Source organism: Ictalurus furcatus, chromosome 6 (assembly GCF_023375685.1).
Source record: "Ictalurus furcatus strain D&B chromosome 6, Billie_1.0, whole genome shotgun sequence".
Classification (NCBI taxonomy): Eukaryota; Metazoa; Chordata; class Actinopteri; order Siluriformes; family Ictaluridae; genus Ictalurus; species Ictalurus furcatus.
Genome location: NC_071260.1, coordinates 12,949,995 through 12,969,859, shown reverse-complemented (window position 1 = coordinate 12,969,859; position 19,865 = coordinate 12,949,995). Strand labels below are relative to the sequence as shown.

At 40.8% G+C, this 19,865-nt stretch overlaps 2 protein-coding genes across 4 annotated transcripts in view; one reads left to right on the top strand and one right to left on the bottom strand.

Moving 5' to 3' along the window:
* sema5ba (sema domain, seven thrombospondin repeats (type 1 and type 1-like), transmembrane domain (TM) and short cytoplasmic domain, (semaphorin) 5Ba) overlaps positions 1–6,950 on the bottom strand; it is a 109,553-nt gene extending 102,603 nt beyond the window's left edge. For both annotated transcript variants that reach the window (XM_053626562.1, XM_053626561.1), the window contains exon 1: positions 6,532–6,950. The gene's annotated coding sequence lies outside the window, so the exon portion shown is untranslated. The remainder of the gene's footprint in view (positions 1–6,531) is intronic.
* A 1,277-nt stretch (positions 6,951–8,227) lies between these two features.
* The window catches only part of pdia5 (protein disulfide isomerase family A, member 5), a 55,784-nt gene continuing 44,146 nt past the window's right edge, over positions 8,228–19,865 (top strand). Inside the window, exons 1-2 of one of the 2 annotated variants that reach the window (XM_053626559.1) lie at positions 8,228–8,333; positions 18,706–18,832. In XM_053626559.1, the coding sequence (XP_053482534.1) occupies positions 8,268–8,333; positions 18,706–18,832 (193 nt within the window). In that variant the 5' untranslated portion in view covers positions 8,228–8,267. The other variant, XM_053626560.1, reaches the window with a different exon arrangement.

The following is a 19,865-nucleotide window of genomic DNA, read 5'->3' as shown; positions in this document are numbered from 1 at the left end:
TTGAGTGTTCCATAGAGCAACAATAATGGACTAATAAGTCAACATACCGTTTACACATAAGAAGAGGAAAAACTACCCACAGGATGCATGCAGGATGCTTACTTCCTACCCTGTGGAAATGATTAAGGGGGCAACCCTCAGTCTCTTCTAGTCAGGAGGCACAGTAAAGCTGCTTAAACCTGGCAGTATTAAATCACTGGAATAAGGACAATGTTCCCACCATGTGCCACAAAAGCATAGTAGAGCAGAGCCGCCCATTGCACTGAATGGGTCCCCTTTCTCTAGCTTTTGGGGGCTTCACCACCAACACCATCAATGGGAATAGTGTCCCTCCCCCACAATGGGTAAATCGACTGTGGGAGTATTTTGGTCTCTACCCCTTTTCCCATCTCCTTAGTGAATCCTCTTTGCACTGAACCGAAAACAATATTGGGGAAAAGATGCATGCCATCACGTCATCCTTCCTTTTTAAACGCAGAGCATGAATCCAGCTTTACAAAACCAAAAATCGAAGATCACGCTTTCCAAAATGACTCAAATGGAATTATAATCAGAGAACCACAGTCTCCTCCTCTTAGTTCAGGAAGATATTCTGTATCGTTCCTTTTATTTAAATCGGCTTAAATACTTTTATTTAATGGTTATTGTACTTTTAAAAAGTTTATTACTTTTACTTAAATAGTAACATGCATAGCAAAAAATGTTGCTTTTTTTTTTTTTTTTATATGTAACACCTATGTAAAAACATTTACATGAATTAAGTCAAGAAGTATTGAGCATCATTTACCAAAACAAAATAGTGATATAATTTGTTTCTGATTATGCATACTGACAGTGATACACATCAAGTGCTTGTTATGATTTAAGTGCATTATGCAAATGAAACATTAACTTCTCTCATGGGAGAAGAAGTCAACTTAAGGGTACTTTAAAAGGTGGAATGGTTTAAAAAAAAAAAAAAAAGAAGAAGAAAAATTCACACACATTTTCACTTTCCTTATTAGCCAATATATGATCAGTGGTTAAATGCTGCTGAAACTGTTAAATCACGTCATATGAATAGATCAGATCCCATTAAGCATACACTTTCTTCTGCCATACATCTTTGCTTCTGCTAGTGTATGACTCATTTTTGCAGGTACCTACTGTATATAACGGAAAATGCCACCGTCATGTGCTTTATGGTACTTTATTTAAGCACAACTGACAAAGTGAGCATCTCGATTGGTATACATCCCTGACAATAATTCATTTCAGGCTTTAATTACTTCTATTTTTTTACTAGTTTACTAGAAAAACACGACAACATGATGACACTCAAGACAAATTGCGCCTCTTCAATTGCAATAATAATAAAGTGTTATTAAGGGTGTAAACAGCACTCAGCTCAGTAATATCATAGATCACATTTCAGTGCCTGAGGAGAGCGCGGTCGTCTATCTGTGCTACACACAGCCACACGCTCGTAAACAATATGCAGCCTTGGCTCAACGAGGCTGAATGGACCCAGACAATAATTTGATCTCCTTATATCGTGTTATTTTTGGTGTACAGCTAGATTTTTTTTTTTTTCCCCCAATCAAGGCCCTCAACTGTTTGGCAAACATTCAATCCCCCCCCCCCCCACTCTGCCACTCCATTCCCAGCTGCAGAACAAAGCCAAACAAAAGACAGTGTGGCATTCAATTCTCTTGAAAATCAGCCAAAGGCACAGCTCTTCCATCTTTTTTTTTTATTATTTTTTTTTTTTAGCATGGATGGAAGATGAAATAACGATAAAGATTCATTAAATTCCCAACAAACTGGAGGACAAACCCTGGAGCTTCGGAGCTTCTATTATCACAGGAATTCACTACGAACAGTAGTGCCCGAAAAAAGGGTGTGGAAAATGTCATGTTTTGCTGTGTGCTGAAGAAACAACACAAATGTCAGCATCTTTAATGGAGCATGGCGATGCTCAGATTGAACGCTTTCCAAAGTTTTCACAACATTGTAAATCTCTGCAGACCTTCACATTAGTTAGTTATTGTGAATGATGGCCTTTCTAAAATCTACTAAGTGAAAATAAATCAAAGATGACACAGCTTCTATTTTTTTTTTTTCAGTCTGGAGAAATGGCATATCTATGGCCACACACACACACACACACGCGCACACACACACGTTCACCATTCTAATAGCAATTTTTTTTAGTCTGTAAAAACAATTAAATGATCTGCACTTATATAGTGCTTTTATCCAAAGCACTTTACACTGTGTCTCATTCACCCATTCACACACCAATGGTAGCAGAGCTGCCATGCAAGGCGCTAACTTGCCATCGGGAGCAACTTGAGGTTCAGTGTCTCGCCCAAGGACACTTCGGCATGTGGAGAAATGTGGGCCGGGAATCAAACCACCAACCCTACGATTAGTGGACAACCCGCTCTACCACCTGAGCCACAGCCGCCCCTATTATTGTCTCTTTAACTTAACTACTAACCAATTTACGTTGATGGAACACATTAGGGTCAAAAGTGAAAAGTGCACCATTCAAAGAGACGTCAAGTCAAAGGTAAAGCAATCTGGAAAAAGTGCACAGGGTTTTATTGTCTTTCATATTACACTACTCCAGGTTGTGATGAAACAACCAACCAATGAATTATAACCTCACTGGGACTGAATGTCAGAACATCAAATGCACTTAAATGATAACAGCTTGTGAAAGATGACATCGTGTTTGGCAGTTTGTGATCATTAGAACAGAAAGATTTGTTTCTTTTGCATAAAAAAAAATCATTCAAAAAAAAATCAGAATCTCACATCAAAAGAGCTCATAACACCACAAAACTGGGTCCAAGCCTGCTGAAGGGTGTTTTCAAACACTCAATCTCTCAAATTCACCATGAACATCAAGCTGCAAAGCATGCTTGCATATGGTAGGCTAGGTCATTCACTGGCATTTGAACATATGCAACTCTTAACCATATGAGGACAAAACATCTCATAACCATGATACAACAAAAAAAAAAAAAATCAGTGTTACAGATAGAACAGGCAGACGAACACAGAGAGAGAGAGAGAGAGTCTGTGATTTTACAACGTCACTCATTTGCATACTACAACGTTCAACTAATACCAGAGATCAATAACAATACTAAAAATGTGACCGTGATCAATGATAAGTCATACAGTATGACTTCCCGACTTTTCAAAATCATGGCAAGCAACTGTCCTTAGACTAACCCTCCCTTTTTATGTTTATTTTCTCTTGAAGAAGGAAGGAACGCTGCCTGTCTGGCTATACTACATGACTGATTTCATCATGTCACCGTGTTGGTCTTCTTAAAAAGTTCTTCGTGAGTCTAGGGTTAGTGTCAGACTGATCAAGTTCCTCTCCATTAAACTTTTATTCCTGTTGTCCTTGCTCGACTGATGTCTCCACGCCAGAAATAATTCATATGGCACGTTTTAAATATGCACCAACGAAACTTTGATGATGGTCCCTGAGTCCTTACTGTACAAGAGTGCATTAATGAGTTGAAATTATTTAGGGGTGATATTATGTGAGACGTGCATCCGGACTGTTATAGCCGTTCTGAGAAGGCTCGGGGCTGAGTCATGTTTGCTTTGAGAGAACCTTAATCAGGGGGCTTGTGCGTTTCAAACTGAGGAAAGCGCTCATGAAATTCATTATGGATGAAAACAGCGTTTTACATCTGAAAAAGAGGCCTCGGCTACCAAGGACACGCCTAAATCAAATGCCATATGCATATGGACTATATGAATATTAATAGCTTTGTCAGGCATGTTTGTTTAGAGGCGGCACAAAAAGGCTTTAGTGAACTTAGTGGACAAATGAAGTCGTTGTTATGAAACGTTAACAGATCACCATACAAACAAACAGGCACACAAGAGATCCAGATGCTGACGGAGGAAAATTTATAGTCAGGTGTGTACATCCTACAAATGAGTCACGACACAACTGCAACTTCTCCCAAAGGTTATTATTTTAATTTCTCTAATGGAAACGATGTGATGGAAAAAAAGGAATGTAGAGAAAAGAGTTTATGACGCACTTTTAATTGCTAAATCTTGCTTGCATACTCTGCCATGAGAGTTTCTAAACAAATGAATGCGTCTCCGAGTAGAAGCACCATAAGCAGAAGAACACAGAGACTGAATCAATCAGCGAGACGCTGTTGCCACACCATTCATTAAGTTGCGCGGTGAACGAGACTACATAAATATTGATAGAAACGTGAAGTGTAAATTAGCACAGGTTTTCATATGATAATTTGTACATCGCCAGATTTGGATCTCTCATTTCCACTTAAATGAAAGACGCATGGCGGTTTCGATAAGCGAGCATCAAAAAGGTGTCGTTTTAGAGCACGTGCTTCCATCTACCCAAGCAAGAAGCCAGCTCTTGAAGGTATGCAGGTCACGTTGTATTTCCAGACGCGCATGTTCTAAAAGAAATCATTCGGAGAGCCGTGTCGACTACGACGGTCTTAATCATCTTAAAAAAACAATATAAACCGATATATTGCAGCATCCTCATCTCCTGCTGCATGTTTATAGGGTTTCTACATAATGAGAGCCCATGTGTTCTTCGCTGACCATGGATGCTTGTCACAGGTCAATATTACCACACAACAGTGCCCCCTGCTGTTCCTGACTGTCCCAATCTGTACTTCAGACATTGTGCTTGGCTTTGTTTCTGCCCAAGCTGCACTGTGACGTTCAAGTAGTTTTCAACTTCAAGTGCTCGGCAGAATCGTTCAAAAATCCTTCGAGCACACGAACAGATGACCGCTTCATGTGAATTTGGTGGATCAAAATAGAAAAAGACAACGATGCCAATGGCATCTTCAATGTAATATAAGCCAAATAATGGGCATTCATTTATTTCATTCTTAATCAGACTTGAACATTTCAGGACGTGTAAACAAAATGTGAACAGCTAGTCCTCAGGTTTGCAACATTAGCAAAGTTATGAAATAATAACATGTACACGGCACGGTTCAGATGTGGAAGATATTTACAAACAGCCGGCTGCAGGTTTTTTTGTTTTGTTGGTTGTTTGTTTTTTGCTCCCAAACAAAGATTCAATTGGTCTCAGTTTTCATGCTGTATAAATGGTATCCTGTCTGGCTGGAACGAAAACCTGTGCAGTCCTTTTCTGTCTCTTTCTTTCAGGAAGAACTTGCAGACTGAGTGCAAATTATACTTCGAAAACACAAGTGATAGAAAAACACATGTCTGAGAAAGGAAGAAAGAAAGAAAGAAAGAAAGAAAGAAAGAAAGAAAATGACAAACCTAATGGCAACCGCTATAAAAAAAAAATTAAATGCCACATGTATAGTCTGCTTCCTATCAGAATAAAGCTGCTTGGCAATGGTTTATTCTTCCTTCAATTTTTCTTTTTTTAAACAAGGATCATTTTGACCATTTTTTCCTTCTTCTTCCTGATCTGTATGATTCTGTCAGAAATCCTGTTGTGTCTGCTTTCCCGAGACGGCTCAGTGTGCATCTACCGCATGTCCAGTCAACGTTATCTTCTCATCTCTCTGTCTGTGCATCATTGTGGGTTTTACCATCATCTTCACTACTAAGGCGTCAAGCCATTTGTAGAAATCCACCTGCGTCTACGCTATTAATAGCCTAGTACAACAGCATTAAAAAAAAAATTTTTTAAATAAATAATAAAAATAATAACAAGAGTGTTACATGATCCAGGAGGCTTGCTGGACTGCAGTAAACCTGGGAGCCAATAACACAATAACGCACGTGCGTGATGTTGGGAATAAACAGCAGGTCCACTTCTACTGATTGCCCAGCTATTTTCTCTCTGATAGGAAACATTTCGCTTTGTTTGTTTGTTTGTTCATTGGCTGTAAACTAATCAAGGTGATCAAAGCATCAGGCTCAGCACTTCCAAGGAAAATCTATGTGCGCTCACAAATGCCTAATGATGAAAAATCCCGCACTTGGAAACGTGAGCAAATTTAAAAAAAAATAATAATAATAAAATAAAACACACACACATACACACACCTCCTCTGATCTCAGGACGAAACGTGAGTGGCAAGTAAATCTGTAACGGGATAAAAGAAACGCTGTCTGCATTCGCCCAGTCCTTTTTCTCATTGTTGAAGAAGACTAATTACTTCAGCTGGGAGTCGAATGAGGAGTAAATAAGGATTTGTAATAAGAGAGAGAGAGAGAGAGAGAGAGAGAGAGAGAGAGAAAACTGTGATATAGAGGTGTGTAAGAAACTTCAATAATTGATGGCTTTATAAACAACAGCCCTAAAGAAAGCCATGTGTGAGGGGAAAAGTCAAACCACCAAACCACAAAGACGCAGGTTCACCATTCTTTCGACTATTTTTTGTTGTTGTTGTTTATGTTTAGTTCAGTTAAACCGTGTATACAGGATTCACTTTGCTATAACTCTAAAACCATGAAGAAGTTCCACCAACCAGCTGCTCCACACAGTTTCCAGACACTTCACTACAAGTAGTGTGAATAAAATATGTGATGTTTTACCTCTGGCTGTCTTTCACTAGGGTGTAAAGTCTCGGCATAAATGGCGCTGTCCGTCCTTTTAGCTGATGAAGAGTGCGTGTATCCCTTCGCTGTGAGCGAGTCTCACCGGTTTACCTGCAGCTGCTTCACTGCGCTGTGTGGGCTCGCGAGCGCAGGCTACTATCAGAGCAGTTCAAATTCAAACCGAAAGGGGGACAACCGATTACACGCAACATCATATCACAGATTTATCGGCGGAACTCAATGGCAGGAGGGTTTATGTTTTTAAATGTGGATCCGAAATATATCTGAATGGTCGTACGTCGGTAAATATAAACGTTTGTGTGAGGATAAACTATTTGGTTAGATCATCTCCCCCCCTACGCAAGCAAGATAGTTTGGTCCTATAAATCTATGAGTTTCCATGGCAATTGATTAACTGTTTGGGGGTGCGCGAGCTCAAGGTTGTTGTGTTTTTTTTTTATGTTGATGAGTAATTTAGGACTAAATATAGATTTGTGTTAAAAACTCAAAACACATTGGCAAAAGAAATGAATTTAGACTTACTTGAGTGGTTTAATCTTGTGGTGTGTGTGTAGACCTTTTTCATAGAATTTGTAATGGTTTAATGGGAATTGTAATGGTTTTAATGGAAACTGTAATGGCCCCTGTGGGTCCCTACTGGTAATTTGTTGCTTTGTGTTGGTGGCATGTTATGTCTAGTGGATACCATTAAGGACCAATAATGGTAATGGTAATTGTTTTAATTGTAATGGTATTTGTAGTGGAAACCATTAGAATTTCTGTGATAGCTTCTATTGTTAGGGTGCACAGTGACTTAGTGGTAACCTCCAGAGTCGGGGGTTTGATTCCCGCCACAGCCCTGCGTGTGTGCGGAGTTTGCATGTTCTCCCCGTGTTGCGGGTGTTTCCTCCGGGTACTCCGGTTTCCTCCCCCAGTCCGAAGACATGCATGGTAGGCTGACTGGCATGTCCAAAGTGTCCATAGTGTCTGAATGGGTGTGTGAACATGTATGTGATTGTGTCTTGTGATGGATTGGCACCCTGTCCAGGGTGTACCCTACCTTGTGCCCGATACTCCCTGGGATAGGCTCCAGGGTCCCCATGACCCAGTAGGATAAGCAGTGTAGTAGACAGATGGATGGTTGGATGGTTTCTATTGGTCCCCCCCCCCATGTTTTTCCCATGTTGCCGTTTCTCTCTCTCTCACACACACACACACACACACCTAATAATAAGCCTGTGTCAGTCAAGGTACCCACAAGGCTAGTAAAACATGCTCTCGCGCGTGTCAGGTTTATGTTTAAGTATAGTACAAACAAACATAAACCTGACACATGTTTTACTATCCTTGTGGGGACCTTGACTGACATAGGCTTATTACTGTAGCTAAGTATCGTTAAACTTAACTCTAAACTCAATCTGAGTACCCAAAAGGAAAAATTTAGGAACTTTTGAATTTTTCAAGGTTTTTTTTTTAAAATATATATATTGTTATTATTATTTTTTTAAATTATGGGCTTCAGACAAATGTCCCTACAAGCTCAAATCTGTCAGATAACCCTATCCTCATCAGGGAAATTGTGGTTCTCAGCGAGATTTAAAACAAATCCAGGATAAGAAGTCGTGTCAACCCGAAATCTCGGAGAAACCACATTTCCGCGCATTCCACGCGCTCTCCTGTAGGGTCTGAGGAAAGCAGAATGCGCATGCGCGGCCAGACGTGGCAGCGGCATCATGGCTTCTTGGACCAGATACGGGAGACGCAGGGGAGAGCTTGAAATGTATATATTCTTATGTGTGGTGAGTAACATAAAACTATCCGCCGTGTTTAGATATTGTCGTGAGAATCGTGTGGCGGATCGGTGCGTGGTTTATTTTGCTCGTGGTGAAGATATCGGGTTCAGGTGGTTCAGGCTGCAGCTCGAAGTTGAAAGGTGGAGAGAGAGAGAGAAAGAAAGAGAGACCTACCTACCTACCTACCTTCAGTTTGACCGCTGGATCTTTCACACAGTTCTTGCGGGACTAATGTGTAGTTATAAATCTATTAATATGTTCACTGCATATGTCGGAAGATTGCAGGTTGCTATAGCGACCGGTGCACTCGGTGATTTATTGCCGCTACAGCGTTGCACCGCCGATCAACTGCGGTGATTTACAGTGTGGCCGCATTTTCCCTTCGTGCACTGCGTGTCACGGAAGAGTAGCCTGTTGATTTCGCTCGTGCTCTCTTAGCAAGGCCGGTCACATGGACAGTCACATTACTAGTCATGTGACAGAGATCCTTTCATTCATCACGACTATTTTTTATTTATTTTTTTTAATGACGCATTCCAATGCTTTACGTTCCTCTGGTGTCTTTACGTTACTTTGAAGTCAACAGAACCTTTTCCACATGACGTCACTCGACTTCCGTTCTGACTCAAAGCAGCGTATGATTACTTCCGCCAGCATTGTGGAACACTATGGAGTGTACCCAGTCCTTCTACATCTGCCAGAAATCCGTCTAGATGACCTACAGTGACTTGCAGACAGATTTTCACTTTTACGCCATGTTCTAAACGATCAGTTCTTCACTGAGCAGTACCTGTTTGATTATGAAGGTAAGCATTTTGTATTGTCCAGCTCAGCTTACATTAGCGGAGGAGTTGGGATAATAATATACCGCAAACTCTTGTTGCAGTTGTGTTTCCAGAATACCGATGTTAGTTATAGATGGTGTATTGTTAGATAAAAGTCAGTAGTGTATTCATGGTTAATGTTTTCACCAAAACATTGCATTGGAATACAGTTTCGTATATATTTGTCGATGAGGCGACAGCGAGAGGGCGTTGTCACAGGTCCATGAGGAAAAATGAGGAGGCTCATCACCTTCAGGTTTTTCTGATGGTTGCGTTCGGCTGCGGTTGCAGAGGTGAGCGATTATCCATTAATATAAAAAGTAAACACTTGTTAGTAAACTTGTAGCAGCACAGGCCGTGAGCGATGCATGTTTTTCTTGTTGCTGCTAGCTAGTCTACTTTCCCATCCGAGGCAGTTACACGGTAAAGAACGGTAAACTGGAAACCTTCATTAGCGTTATTAAAAGAAGAACCTGTAAATACGTAAACATTATTATTCTAAACTTGACCTTTCGTGTTGTTAGTATCCAGCGCACGTAAGGTAAGACGGAAGCACGTATACGCTGCTTTGCGGAAAGATGGGAGTTTTTTGACGTCAGTAGGGACTTTAAGCAGCAGCGGCGAAAGGAACGGCTCCGGCGACCGGAAGTGAACTGTTACACCGCCGTAGCCGAGAACGTAAAAATCACTAAGCAGCCGTAAACGAGATGGTGCAACACAGCCTTCAGCCATTTATTGAAATACAAAAACATGTCATTTAAATAAGCAAGAGAAGGATTTCTTTTGGCATTAAATAATAATCTATTGTCATAAGAAGAGGTTTTACTCTTGTATGATGCCAATAAGTCTAAAAACCTAGATTTACAGTGTAAGCAATACAGTACTCATCTTTTAATCTTGATCACATGGAGGAAGACGAATGCCTCAATGAATTTCTTGTCAGAAAATTAAAATGAGCATATCAAGACAGATTAAATAAAAGACTAATAGTGCAATCATACCGATGCAATTACGTTGTTACATACCATAAAACATAACATTTTCTTGCCTAATCTGTCACGTTGTAACGACTACGGCAACCTGACTATTCTCCCGTAGTAGACGGTTACAGTAAAACGTCACGAATACGACGTCTGAATGTCGTTACTGTTCCATTCGCAGCTGTTGCTTAAAGTCCCTATTGTGAAAAGGGACTACTGGACTGTGCCAGAGAACAGGACGAATCCAGACCTTTCAGACGGAACACTATCGTACTAAACAGTGTGCCAAATGAGTAAGGCACCTCCTGTTTATATTTCTAATGACTAATTGGTAAAAAGTCTGCAGCGGTAGAGGAATTAAAATATTGTAAGCTTTCACTGTTATAACTGGCTTGCCACGTCAGTCCAGTCCTATTCCTCAGGCTATTTCCTTTCTCACATCCTGTTTTGTAGCAGCTATTGAAAACAAAGGTGCTACCTTGGAGCAGAGGGACAGTAGTTGTGTGCTCAGGGAGGAGCCGGTTTGTGTACCCTATTGCCCCTGTATTTGCCTTTAGTGCACCTGTACGTCAAAGCGATATCCAGATCTCTTAATTTCAGTTGAGTCCTCACTACTACCACTACCATTATTACCACTAATATACTGTAGGTATAGTGTCTGCATGCCCCTCTTGCATTCATCTCATCGCTCACGTAAACGGAAGGACCACTGTCCTTTCGCTCAGTCCAGTTTTTTTCCCGTTAAGCATGTAAAGCCTGGCTCATCCTTCCAATGGCGTCTGTAATTTATCCCCAGGTTGCAGTGTGTTATCGGAGGCAGAGCCAAAGCCCCTCCCTGACCAGGTTGTTTGGCTCATTAATCAGAAGGAAGAGAGGGGTGTTTGATAAAAAGTCCGTCGGTTTGTGCTGAATCAGTTCATCCCTTGATGCTGAAAATGGGTTGCCATCCAGTAAGCAGCTTTGTCATGCTGGAGGTTTGAGGAGGCACTTAGGATCCCAGCTTCCTTGGCTGATTACGCTGATTAAGTGTTATGACATTATTATTTTTTTCCTTTTACCTTTTAATTGTATAGGTATTTTTTCCACCATATAAACTATCATAATTTATTCGTGTTAGACAGACTGTATGACTAAGTGCCTTAACTGAAATATCTTGTTTTTACATTTATAAAGTCCTTATAAATGAGTAGCATCAGTGAAAAGGTTCGCAAGTTTCAAACGGATCCCGACCAGCGATCGGTGCCGCATCCTTCGTACATGGATTAGATTGTGGATTGGATTGTTGTCGGACTTGTTAACGAGGCAACAAATTTGTAAGCTCGAACCTCAAAGAAGCAGGCTTATTCGACATAATCCACATGATCTAGAGTCCCGATATATCTGGTCTTTCCAAGAAAAACAGAAGCGTGCGGATTTATTCGAAAATGTTTCTCAGGTGCGTTTCTCAGAGAAGCAAATTAGCCCATTTGTAATTATCGTGATTTAGTAAACCTGGCATACATCGTGTTATCTTGAATTTGTTCAACAACATGCAAACTCCAAGAGTCTAGATCTAGGATAACTGTAGACTGGAAGCCTTTTTCTGGGCTTTCTGCTTAAACGTTATCTCAAGGGATAGAAGTGTTTTCCCCCCTCATAATCTGTACGAGGATAACATTAGTGAACTACGGCTTTCTTATGCACTCTTTGTCTCATGTATTTATTCCTGTATTTGATCTGGCAGCTTGTTTATTCTGATGTATATTTCTAAGAGAAAGAATTGGCAGGTTTACACAGATTGGTTCCTCCTGGCAGAATTTTACAGACAAATAAATATTTTTTATTTCTTCTCTCCTGCATTTTGTATCCTGTTTGTCTGGGGAGGGTATGTTTGCGCACTGTTGGGTTTCAAGAGAGGAAAATCCTTCATAAACAATGTAAACATAGCCAGATCCACTAGGAATTGCAGCAGCAGAATGCTGGCTAGTCGAGCAGTGAGTAACGGGCCAGAAAGACCAGAAGATCCACCACTGTTGCTGTTGTATTTTCAGGTTTCTTTCAGTGGAATCCATACTTTCTTCACACAGTGACTGATCAGTGCTGCACAGCACGCAGCACATTCAGTCTGTTTCTTTCACTTTGCATCGATCAACAGGATGTGATCGGGGACTCTCCTTTTGTACTGCTTTGTGGATTGTTATAACACTGACAGTCTTGTGAAAGCAGCAGCAGCAGCATCATTAGGATAATGCCTACATTGATCATGGCTGCTTGGTGAAAAGCAAATCGGTTGCTTTTGTGGCTGGTATTAGACATGACGGTCGACAGACAGTAATGGGCCTGCTATTTTCCGTCCGTCAGGTCTCTGCTTAGCTTTTGAAGGAAAGGTGCTGTTCAGAAATTTGACGCGACTCGACATCCTTATACTGTTTCGGAGGGTTTTTTAAAAATTATTTTCGGAATGGTCTTCAGGATCTGTGGTGTTTAGACGGAGCTGTTTGTTATGCGTCTCGCTTGAGTTCTCTTCCTTACGAGCAAGAAATGACTGCTTGTAAACTATGGATTTGAAATTCAGTTTGAAGAACTCTTGAATTAGAGTATAATTCGTTTTATTAGCTGCAAAATGCTGGCTTGATAACCTCTGTACTTCCAGTTGGAAACGCTCGGGTCTCGCTTGGAACAAACTCAGAGGCATGGCTCCAGGCTTTCTTGTTGAGGGCATCATTGAGTTCACGTGAAGAGGCGATACGATTCACCTGCTTCACAGCCTTGCTGTTGCTCTAATTACCCCATGCTGTCATCTCCTCTATGACTCCAGCATGCTGATAGTAGAACTGTCGCCCCATGATTTAATCAATGTTGTATGCCTGAGGCAGGACTGCAGCTCTGTCAAACACGTGCTCTACAACCACTATGAGTCAACAGCTATGGTTTAGCCATAGTCATTAGGAGTTTTGACCCTTTGCTACAGTGACACAGCAGACACCTGAAAACGAAACTTTTCTGCTTTTTCAGCTAAAGCAGCACTCAGACCAAAAGCCAAAGTCACTGAAGCGGAAAAACCAAGTCACCGAAGGGGAAAGGACACGACACGTTTATGTGTGGTAGCTGCAACGTTTTACATCACGTCAGCTTTGTCTATGTGACTAGATAAGTGCGTCGTTCTTGTGAGCCTGTAGAAAACAAGTGGGTGCGGCTGTAGTCTCTTTGATTGGAGGGGGAAAAAGGAACAGCTGCTTACTATTACTGCTATTTTTGTTTTGCCTTTTTTTGAAGAAAAAATACCCAACAAATAGCTAGCTGTCATTAACCTGTACTTTCTCCCCAAAAGCACATGCCCTCAGGACTGCCTGGAAAAGCCTTTGGAATTGCCTGTGAGCATTCAAATCTATCAGGACATACTGAGTGTGTCTCAATCCGCTCCCTAGGTCGTGAATCAGTATATCGTGTACACGTGTCCGGGCACTGATAAGGATCCTGGCTCACTACACATTGGAACAGTGATGACCCCATTTCCAGCGTCTGCGTGCTCGCATCGTAAAACTTCACCACTGGTATTTATCAATAACAGGCAGGACCGATAACTGACATAATATGTCATACAAATTTGTTTCTAATCATTGTACTTCAAGCAGGATCACTAACGTAAGCAATCATTTGAGATCTATAACAACGATAACAATCTGCTTACATTTGTAGATGAAGTTGGCCGAGAGTTTGTCTGCTATTTTTATTTATTTATTTATTTTCGAGCTGAGTGGCTTCAGAAAATACGCCACCATTTCCAGTAAGGAAGTTTGGTTTCTTCCTCATATCATTGTAGGGAGTTTTTCCTGGCCACCTTTGCACCGGCTTGCTCAATAGGGATTAATCCACACACTTAAAATCTGTATCCTGTGTTTATATATTTCTGTAAAGCTGCGTTGAGACAATGTCCGTTGTAAAAAGCACTATACAAATACAATTGAATCGAATTGAATTGAAGCATGGATTCTCCCTGATTTTTGTGGTGCATTGTGGGATTTTTTTTATGGTGCAAACGTTCAAGTCCACTGGAAGGATTTTGTCATTGAGACAGCCCTTAAAATGGCCCCGAGTACTGAACTAGGGAGCTGATTGAGAAGTACCCGCTGTTGATGTGCACAATTCGGTGGCATCACATGATCAGGTAATCTACGTGCTACAACAAGACTGGCTGGAGATCTCAGGATCTTAGTGGGACAAATTAAAATTGATGAACTATATGGAAAAAGGTGGAATGTGCTTTTTATTTAAGTATTTTGCTCTTGTGTTAACAGTAATAAAGGCATTTTATTGGGTGCTGTGTGTTGCCATTTAATATTTTTGTTCTCCAGGATGCAGTCTATAGCATAGTGTGTAATATTCCATTGAAAATGAAGTATTTCATGTTTTTCTTGGTCTGGCAAATTGTTGTTTTTTTTTTATGTTTTCCTTTCATGTTCGTAATAAAAGTGAGCAGACCATTTGTTCGGTGCATAACCTGCATACTGATGCTCAGGTCAACAAAAGGTCAGTTAATCAACAGTATAGATCCTTCACTAGAGCTATAGACCGTGATTAATCTTTGCATCCTCAGACATGGACCAGACTGCAGACTGGACATCCACGTATGTTAATTTTAACTCGGGTTACTTATGAGTTTCTGCAGGTAATAGTTCAATACGGCGTTGTTGGAACATCTGTAGAGCCTATGAATGTCTTGTATGAGTTTAAGATTCAGAAAGTAGTCTGTAATTGATGTAAAACGACCCGCACACGAGGTCCTGCAGGCTCCTGTGGGTGGTGAAATTTGCTAATGACATTTCTTTTTAAATGTAGCGACTCAGTAGAGAGTTTATCCGAGAATGGTTTGTTCAATGCAGCCAATTTGGAGGTGATTTGCCCCCGGCCCTTCTCTCCATGGAGCTGTGGATGTGCATGCTTTTTTTAATGAGTGGAAAAGATGGAGCTTGTCTCAATCTGTCACCAGGCAGGACTAAGCTCATCAGTGAGTCTGCGTCTGTAACACCACCTCCAGCGTGATTCATTGGTCCTCTGTATCTCACAGGTGACATGCTTGGTTGTCCCTGATAATAGCATGCTTAAATATCCCTGCTGGATTTTCCTGGCATTAACATTTGTGAGTCCCCAGCTGTCGTGATTAAACTTCTGTAGCCATTAGTGGAACATACTGTAATGATTTCACACATGCCTTAATGGTTTCCATTAATGGAAAGTGAATGCATTTTTTTGTGTATATTTTCTTGCTGTATATGTCAGTTTGACGTTGCCTGCTTTGCCCTATGGCAAAATCTTTGTCTTTGTCCTCTTTGCAAAGAACTCGTACAACAATCGTAAGCTAATATAGAATGATCCAGAGATAGTAATGGAGCAGAATAAACCAGGATGCTCATTTATGGTCCCAGTTTCAGTTTCACTGTGCCTCCATTATGTCTCCTGCACCTCATCTACCTCCTCTAATCATAGATGATGTATTTCTAATCAGTCTGACGTAATCTGTGCGAGCTTCACGGTGCCTGCCTCTGCTTCATCAGCTGGTGGTTCTTAGTCTGGTTCTTGTCTAACAGCATACTTATCTGAGCTCTTAAAAACGTAACAAAAAGTCTTGGTCCCTGTGAATGGCCTTGAGACGTGCAGCGTTATTTGATGTGTTAACATAATTTCCCCTGAAACAGGAAGTCAGGGCAGGACATAACATGTGGCTCCTCTCCCTTTTTAAATAGCCAATAGCGTTCAGCTGACCTCACAGCCCGGGTTAAGCTGTACTCGACAGTTAGTGCCATGGGTTTTTGTTATGTTGGGGGTGGGACACCTCAGAGAAGCTGAAGAAGTGCAGAATGATGTCATCAAAATCGTTGATCCGTATTGGTGGTAGAGAGAGAGACTGTAAATTTTGAATGCATATATCTTCTGAATGTGAATTTTGCCATCGTTTTGGAGCGCACCAGCTTATAGATAACCTTAAGGTTAACATATTCATACTAAAAACCACGAACCTTCTTTTTTGATTTCATGGGGACTTTAAAGGTTCTGTTGGAGTAAGGAATGAAGTACGACGAGGCATGCTGATATAGTAAAATAATCCTCAGCTGGTTGGTGTGATGCAGCGCAATGAAAAGGGAGTTACTTTCATTACCCCAAGCTGATTATTTTACAATAACAGCACATGAAGTGTTTTAGTCATCTTTTACTACAGCAGCTTGCCAACTCTTACAGTTTTCATTAAGTAAAGAATAATACATCATACTTTTTAATTGTTTCTAATTATTTTTAATGATGTGGAACCACATTAGTTTATCATTGTTTGTTTTGCACAGCTGTAAACAGTCAGACAGTCATTCACTCACCAGCCTCACTTTTATAGAGTGCTGCAGGAATGAGCCTTTATACCCGGAAATGAGTTAGCATTTTAGCACTTCCGGTTCCATTGTCCCCAAGTCAATGGGTTTTTGGCTCCTGCTTGATTGGAATGAAAACCTGCACCCACACCGGCCCTTTGCGGATAAGATTGAACACCCCTGTTCTAAATGATCCATTTCATTATTTCAGTGTTGCTTTCTACACTAAATAGCATTGTTTGTTTCTTTGTCTCTTCCCTGCAAATGATAATCTGCTGATTCATAGTCCATTGTATTTATTTTGCACCTGGCATATATATGTGTCGTGTGATCATACTGACCACAAAAAAAGACTATTCATATTCAACACTTCATTTCATATCAATTTACAGGAACATTAACATTTTTGGACACAATAATAGTTGCCTTATCCATAAAATATCCAAAAAATAATATATTAAAAACGTAACGCAATTTGGGTCTTCCATAAGTATGTGAATGCTATTGCTGTGACTGCTATAAGTCAAATCATTACTTATTTAAAAAGAGTATATTGTTTAAAATGAGAACTTTAAGGATTTAGTTTTGAAGAAGTATTTATTGCAGTGACTATCACCATTACAATCACCATATACTTTACATTTCATGAAAGTGCATACTTGATTTAGCGAGTTCGCAAAAACTGCATGAACAGTTTGAAGTTGTAAATACTGGCCCTCTTCTTGTTCTCAGTGATAAGCGGGTGTCAGAAATGGAAAGTGGTGTAGCGCCACCTTGTGTACCGGGGTATTTCTGCTTTTCAATATGCGCCATCTACTGTCAGGGAGTGAATTTACACTTTCATCCATCCATCCATCCATCCTCTATACCGCTTTATAATTTTTCAGGGTCATGGGGAACCTGGAGCCTATCCCAGGGAGCATCGGGCACAAGGCGGGGTACACCCTGGACAGGGTGCCAGTCCATCGCAGGGCACAATCACAAATACATTCACACACCCATTCATACACTACGGACACTTTGGACATGCCAATCAGCTTACCATGCATGTCTTTCGACTGGGGGAGGAAACCGGGGAGAACATGCAAACTCCGCACACACAGGGCCACGGTGGGAATCAAACCCCGACCCTGGAGGTGTGAGGCGAATGAAGTTACACTTTCATTCACGAAAAAATACGTGGTGAACAACGTCCAGGTGTGAACAGGTCCTAATACCCTACTCGTGATTTTGTTAAGCTTTCACATGTCTTGAAAAAGGCGGTTGCTGACAAGTGGCCAAATGGGACTACAGAGTTTGTCGGGGACATTAAACGTCAGGATAATTCATCTGCTACAGCCTCATTGTGTTTATACTCGTGCTCGTGCAAACTATTCCAACTCAAACTTTCCAACTTGTAGATTTATCAGTTTATAATATTTTCCAGTTGTACTCGGGTTTTTTTTTTCCCTCAAGTTCAGAAGATTAGTGGGAGTCATGTGGTGTAGTTCATTTATAGACTAACTTGAGCTTTTTACTTCCGATGATTGTATTTAGGCTTCAAAATTCATAAAAGTTGTGAAAATTATCCTCGATGAACAAAACGTGTAAGAATCATAAACCTTTGTTGGTCACAGAGCTTATTTTCTGCAAGCCAATAGGAAAAATCCAACTTCCGGGAGACTCCTTTCTAAAAAACCTTAATAAAAGTCCTCTCACAGATAGTTTGACAATATTAATGATTACGCACTCGTTTATGCGAAGCATCTGTTGGATAGGTCTTCCTATCAGGAAGATAATGTTAATATACACTTTCTAGCTAGAACTCTGGTGAAGAGCCGCTGTTATAGAAGATTCATCCGCACCTTCAGAACGATCAGATTCGAGCATTCAGCAGTGTTTTGGTATAATAGAAGAAGCAGAGTAGGAGTTGGAAGCAGTTACTTAAGATATGTTCCTGCTTCCCAGCTGGAAAGCTTCTGGAAATGAGCACTGTGGCTTTTCATGCAGCAATATCATTAATACACCTCTATAAGCTATTTATGAAAATGTGGTGCATCATCTCTGTAATTGCTGTAGTCTTTCTGGTTAACACTGCCACACCCAGTTTAACACTGTTGTGATTTGAACCCAGTGCCACAATCGCGTTGGCAGACACACAGCTGGAGATGATGTCCTGAAGCGCCTGTGAGATTTTGCTGCAGCTGTGAAAAATGACACTGATATTCCCCCGCCTCTTTTGTTCTGTCTCTCTCAGGTTGTGTTCATGTCCACGCTGCAGGCAGTGAAAGTGTCCCCTTTAATAGAGAGAGTCAGTGACCATAAGGATTTCAAAAAGCTGCTCAGGACCAGAACCAATGTCCTTGTCCTTTACACCAAGTCAGGTGAGTGTCAAACCTATGTTCTTGAATACAATGCTGTCAGCATGGCAGTATTTAAACACATTTACACATCATCTAGTCTAGCATCCCTGACCATCATGACTTCCATGGCATTCAGAGGTTCTGTATGTACAAAGGATTTGCATTTTTGCATTCCTCCATTAGTGCCAAATACACGAGTTCATCTGTTAGTCACCGAAAATGTTTGTCACGTGTCTTATACTTAAGACGGGAGGAGAGTGGGGGGGGGGAGGAATCACTCAAAACCACAACATACTCCAGCGCAACCATTCGCACAACTCTTTGCAACGCACTCTATCATTTGCACTCGTTGGTAGAGGGATGCACAGTGCCATGTGTGATGATGTGTGGTTTCCTGCTCCATAAACAGCCTCAGTCCACATGCAGGAGAAGGGTCTCCCAAGACCTAGCTGCTCCTGATATATTGGTTTCATAATTCATGGCCCATTTCTGCTGTGTGAGGTCATTGGGTAAGACTCTGGAGTATTGAACACAGCGTTTGATTGATGGCTGAGTAGGCTGCTCATCCTCCGAAGCCTCGGTTTGCGCTCTGAATCCGCATTACCCCCCACCTTCAGTTCCCCCTGTCGGATGTTTTCTCCCAGTTTTGACATGGCAGAGTAGCTGAGCTACACTTCACAAGAGAGGGATGTTTTAGCAATGTAGTAGAGGTTATTTCCTTAAACAACAGTTTCATCGGCCATTGATTTTAAAGATTGATTTAAAGGTTTACTCCCTCAGTATTGGCACACACTAGCTATAAGATAAGATAATACTTTATTAATCCCGAGATGGAGAAATTAGGGTGTCACAGCAACACACCAAAAAAAAAAAAAAAAGATATAAATGAGATAGTAAGGAGAACAATAAGGGATATATAAAGAGTAAATACAAGATGTATAAATATGTATAGACTTCAGTAATGGGTGCATTTTGTCCATGTAATAGAACACAGTATTATGTCTATGTTTATATTCTGTATATTTCCAGCTTTATTTAAGCTTTTTCAAATGCA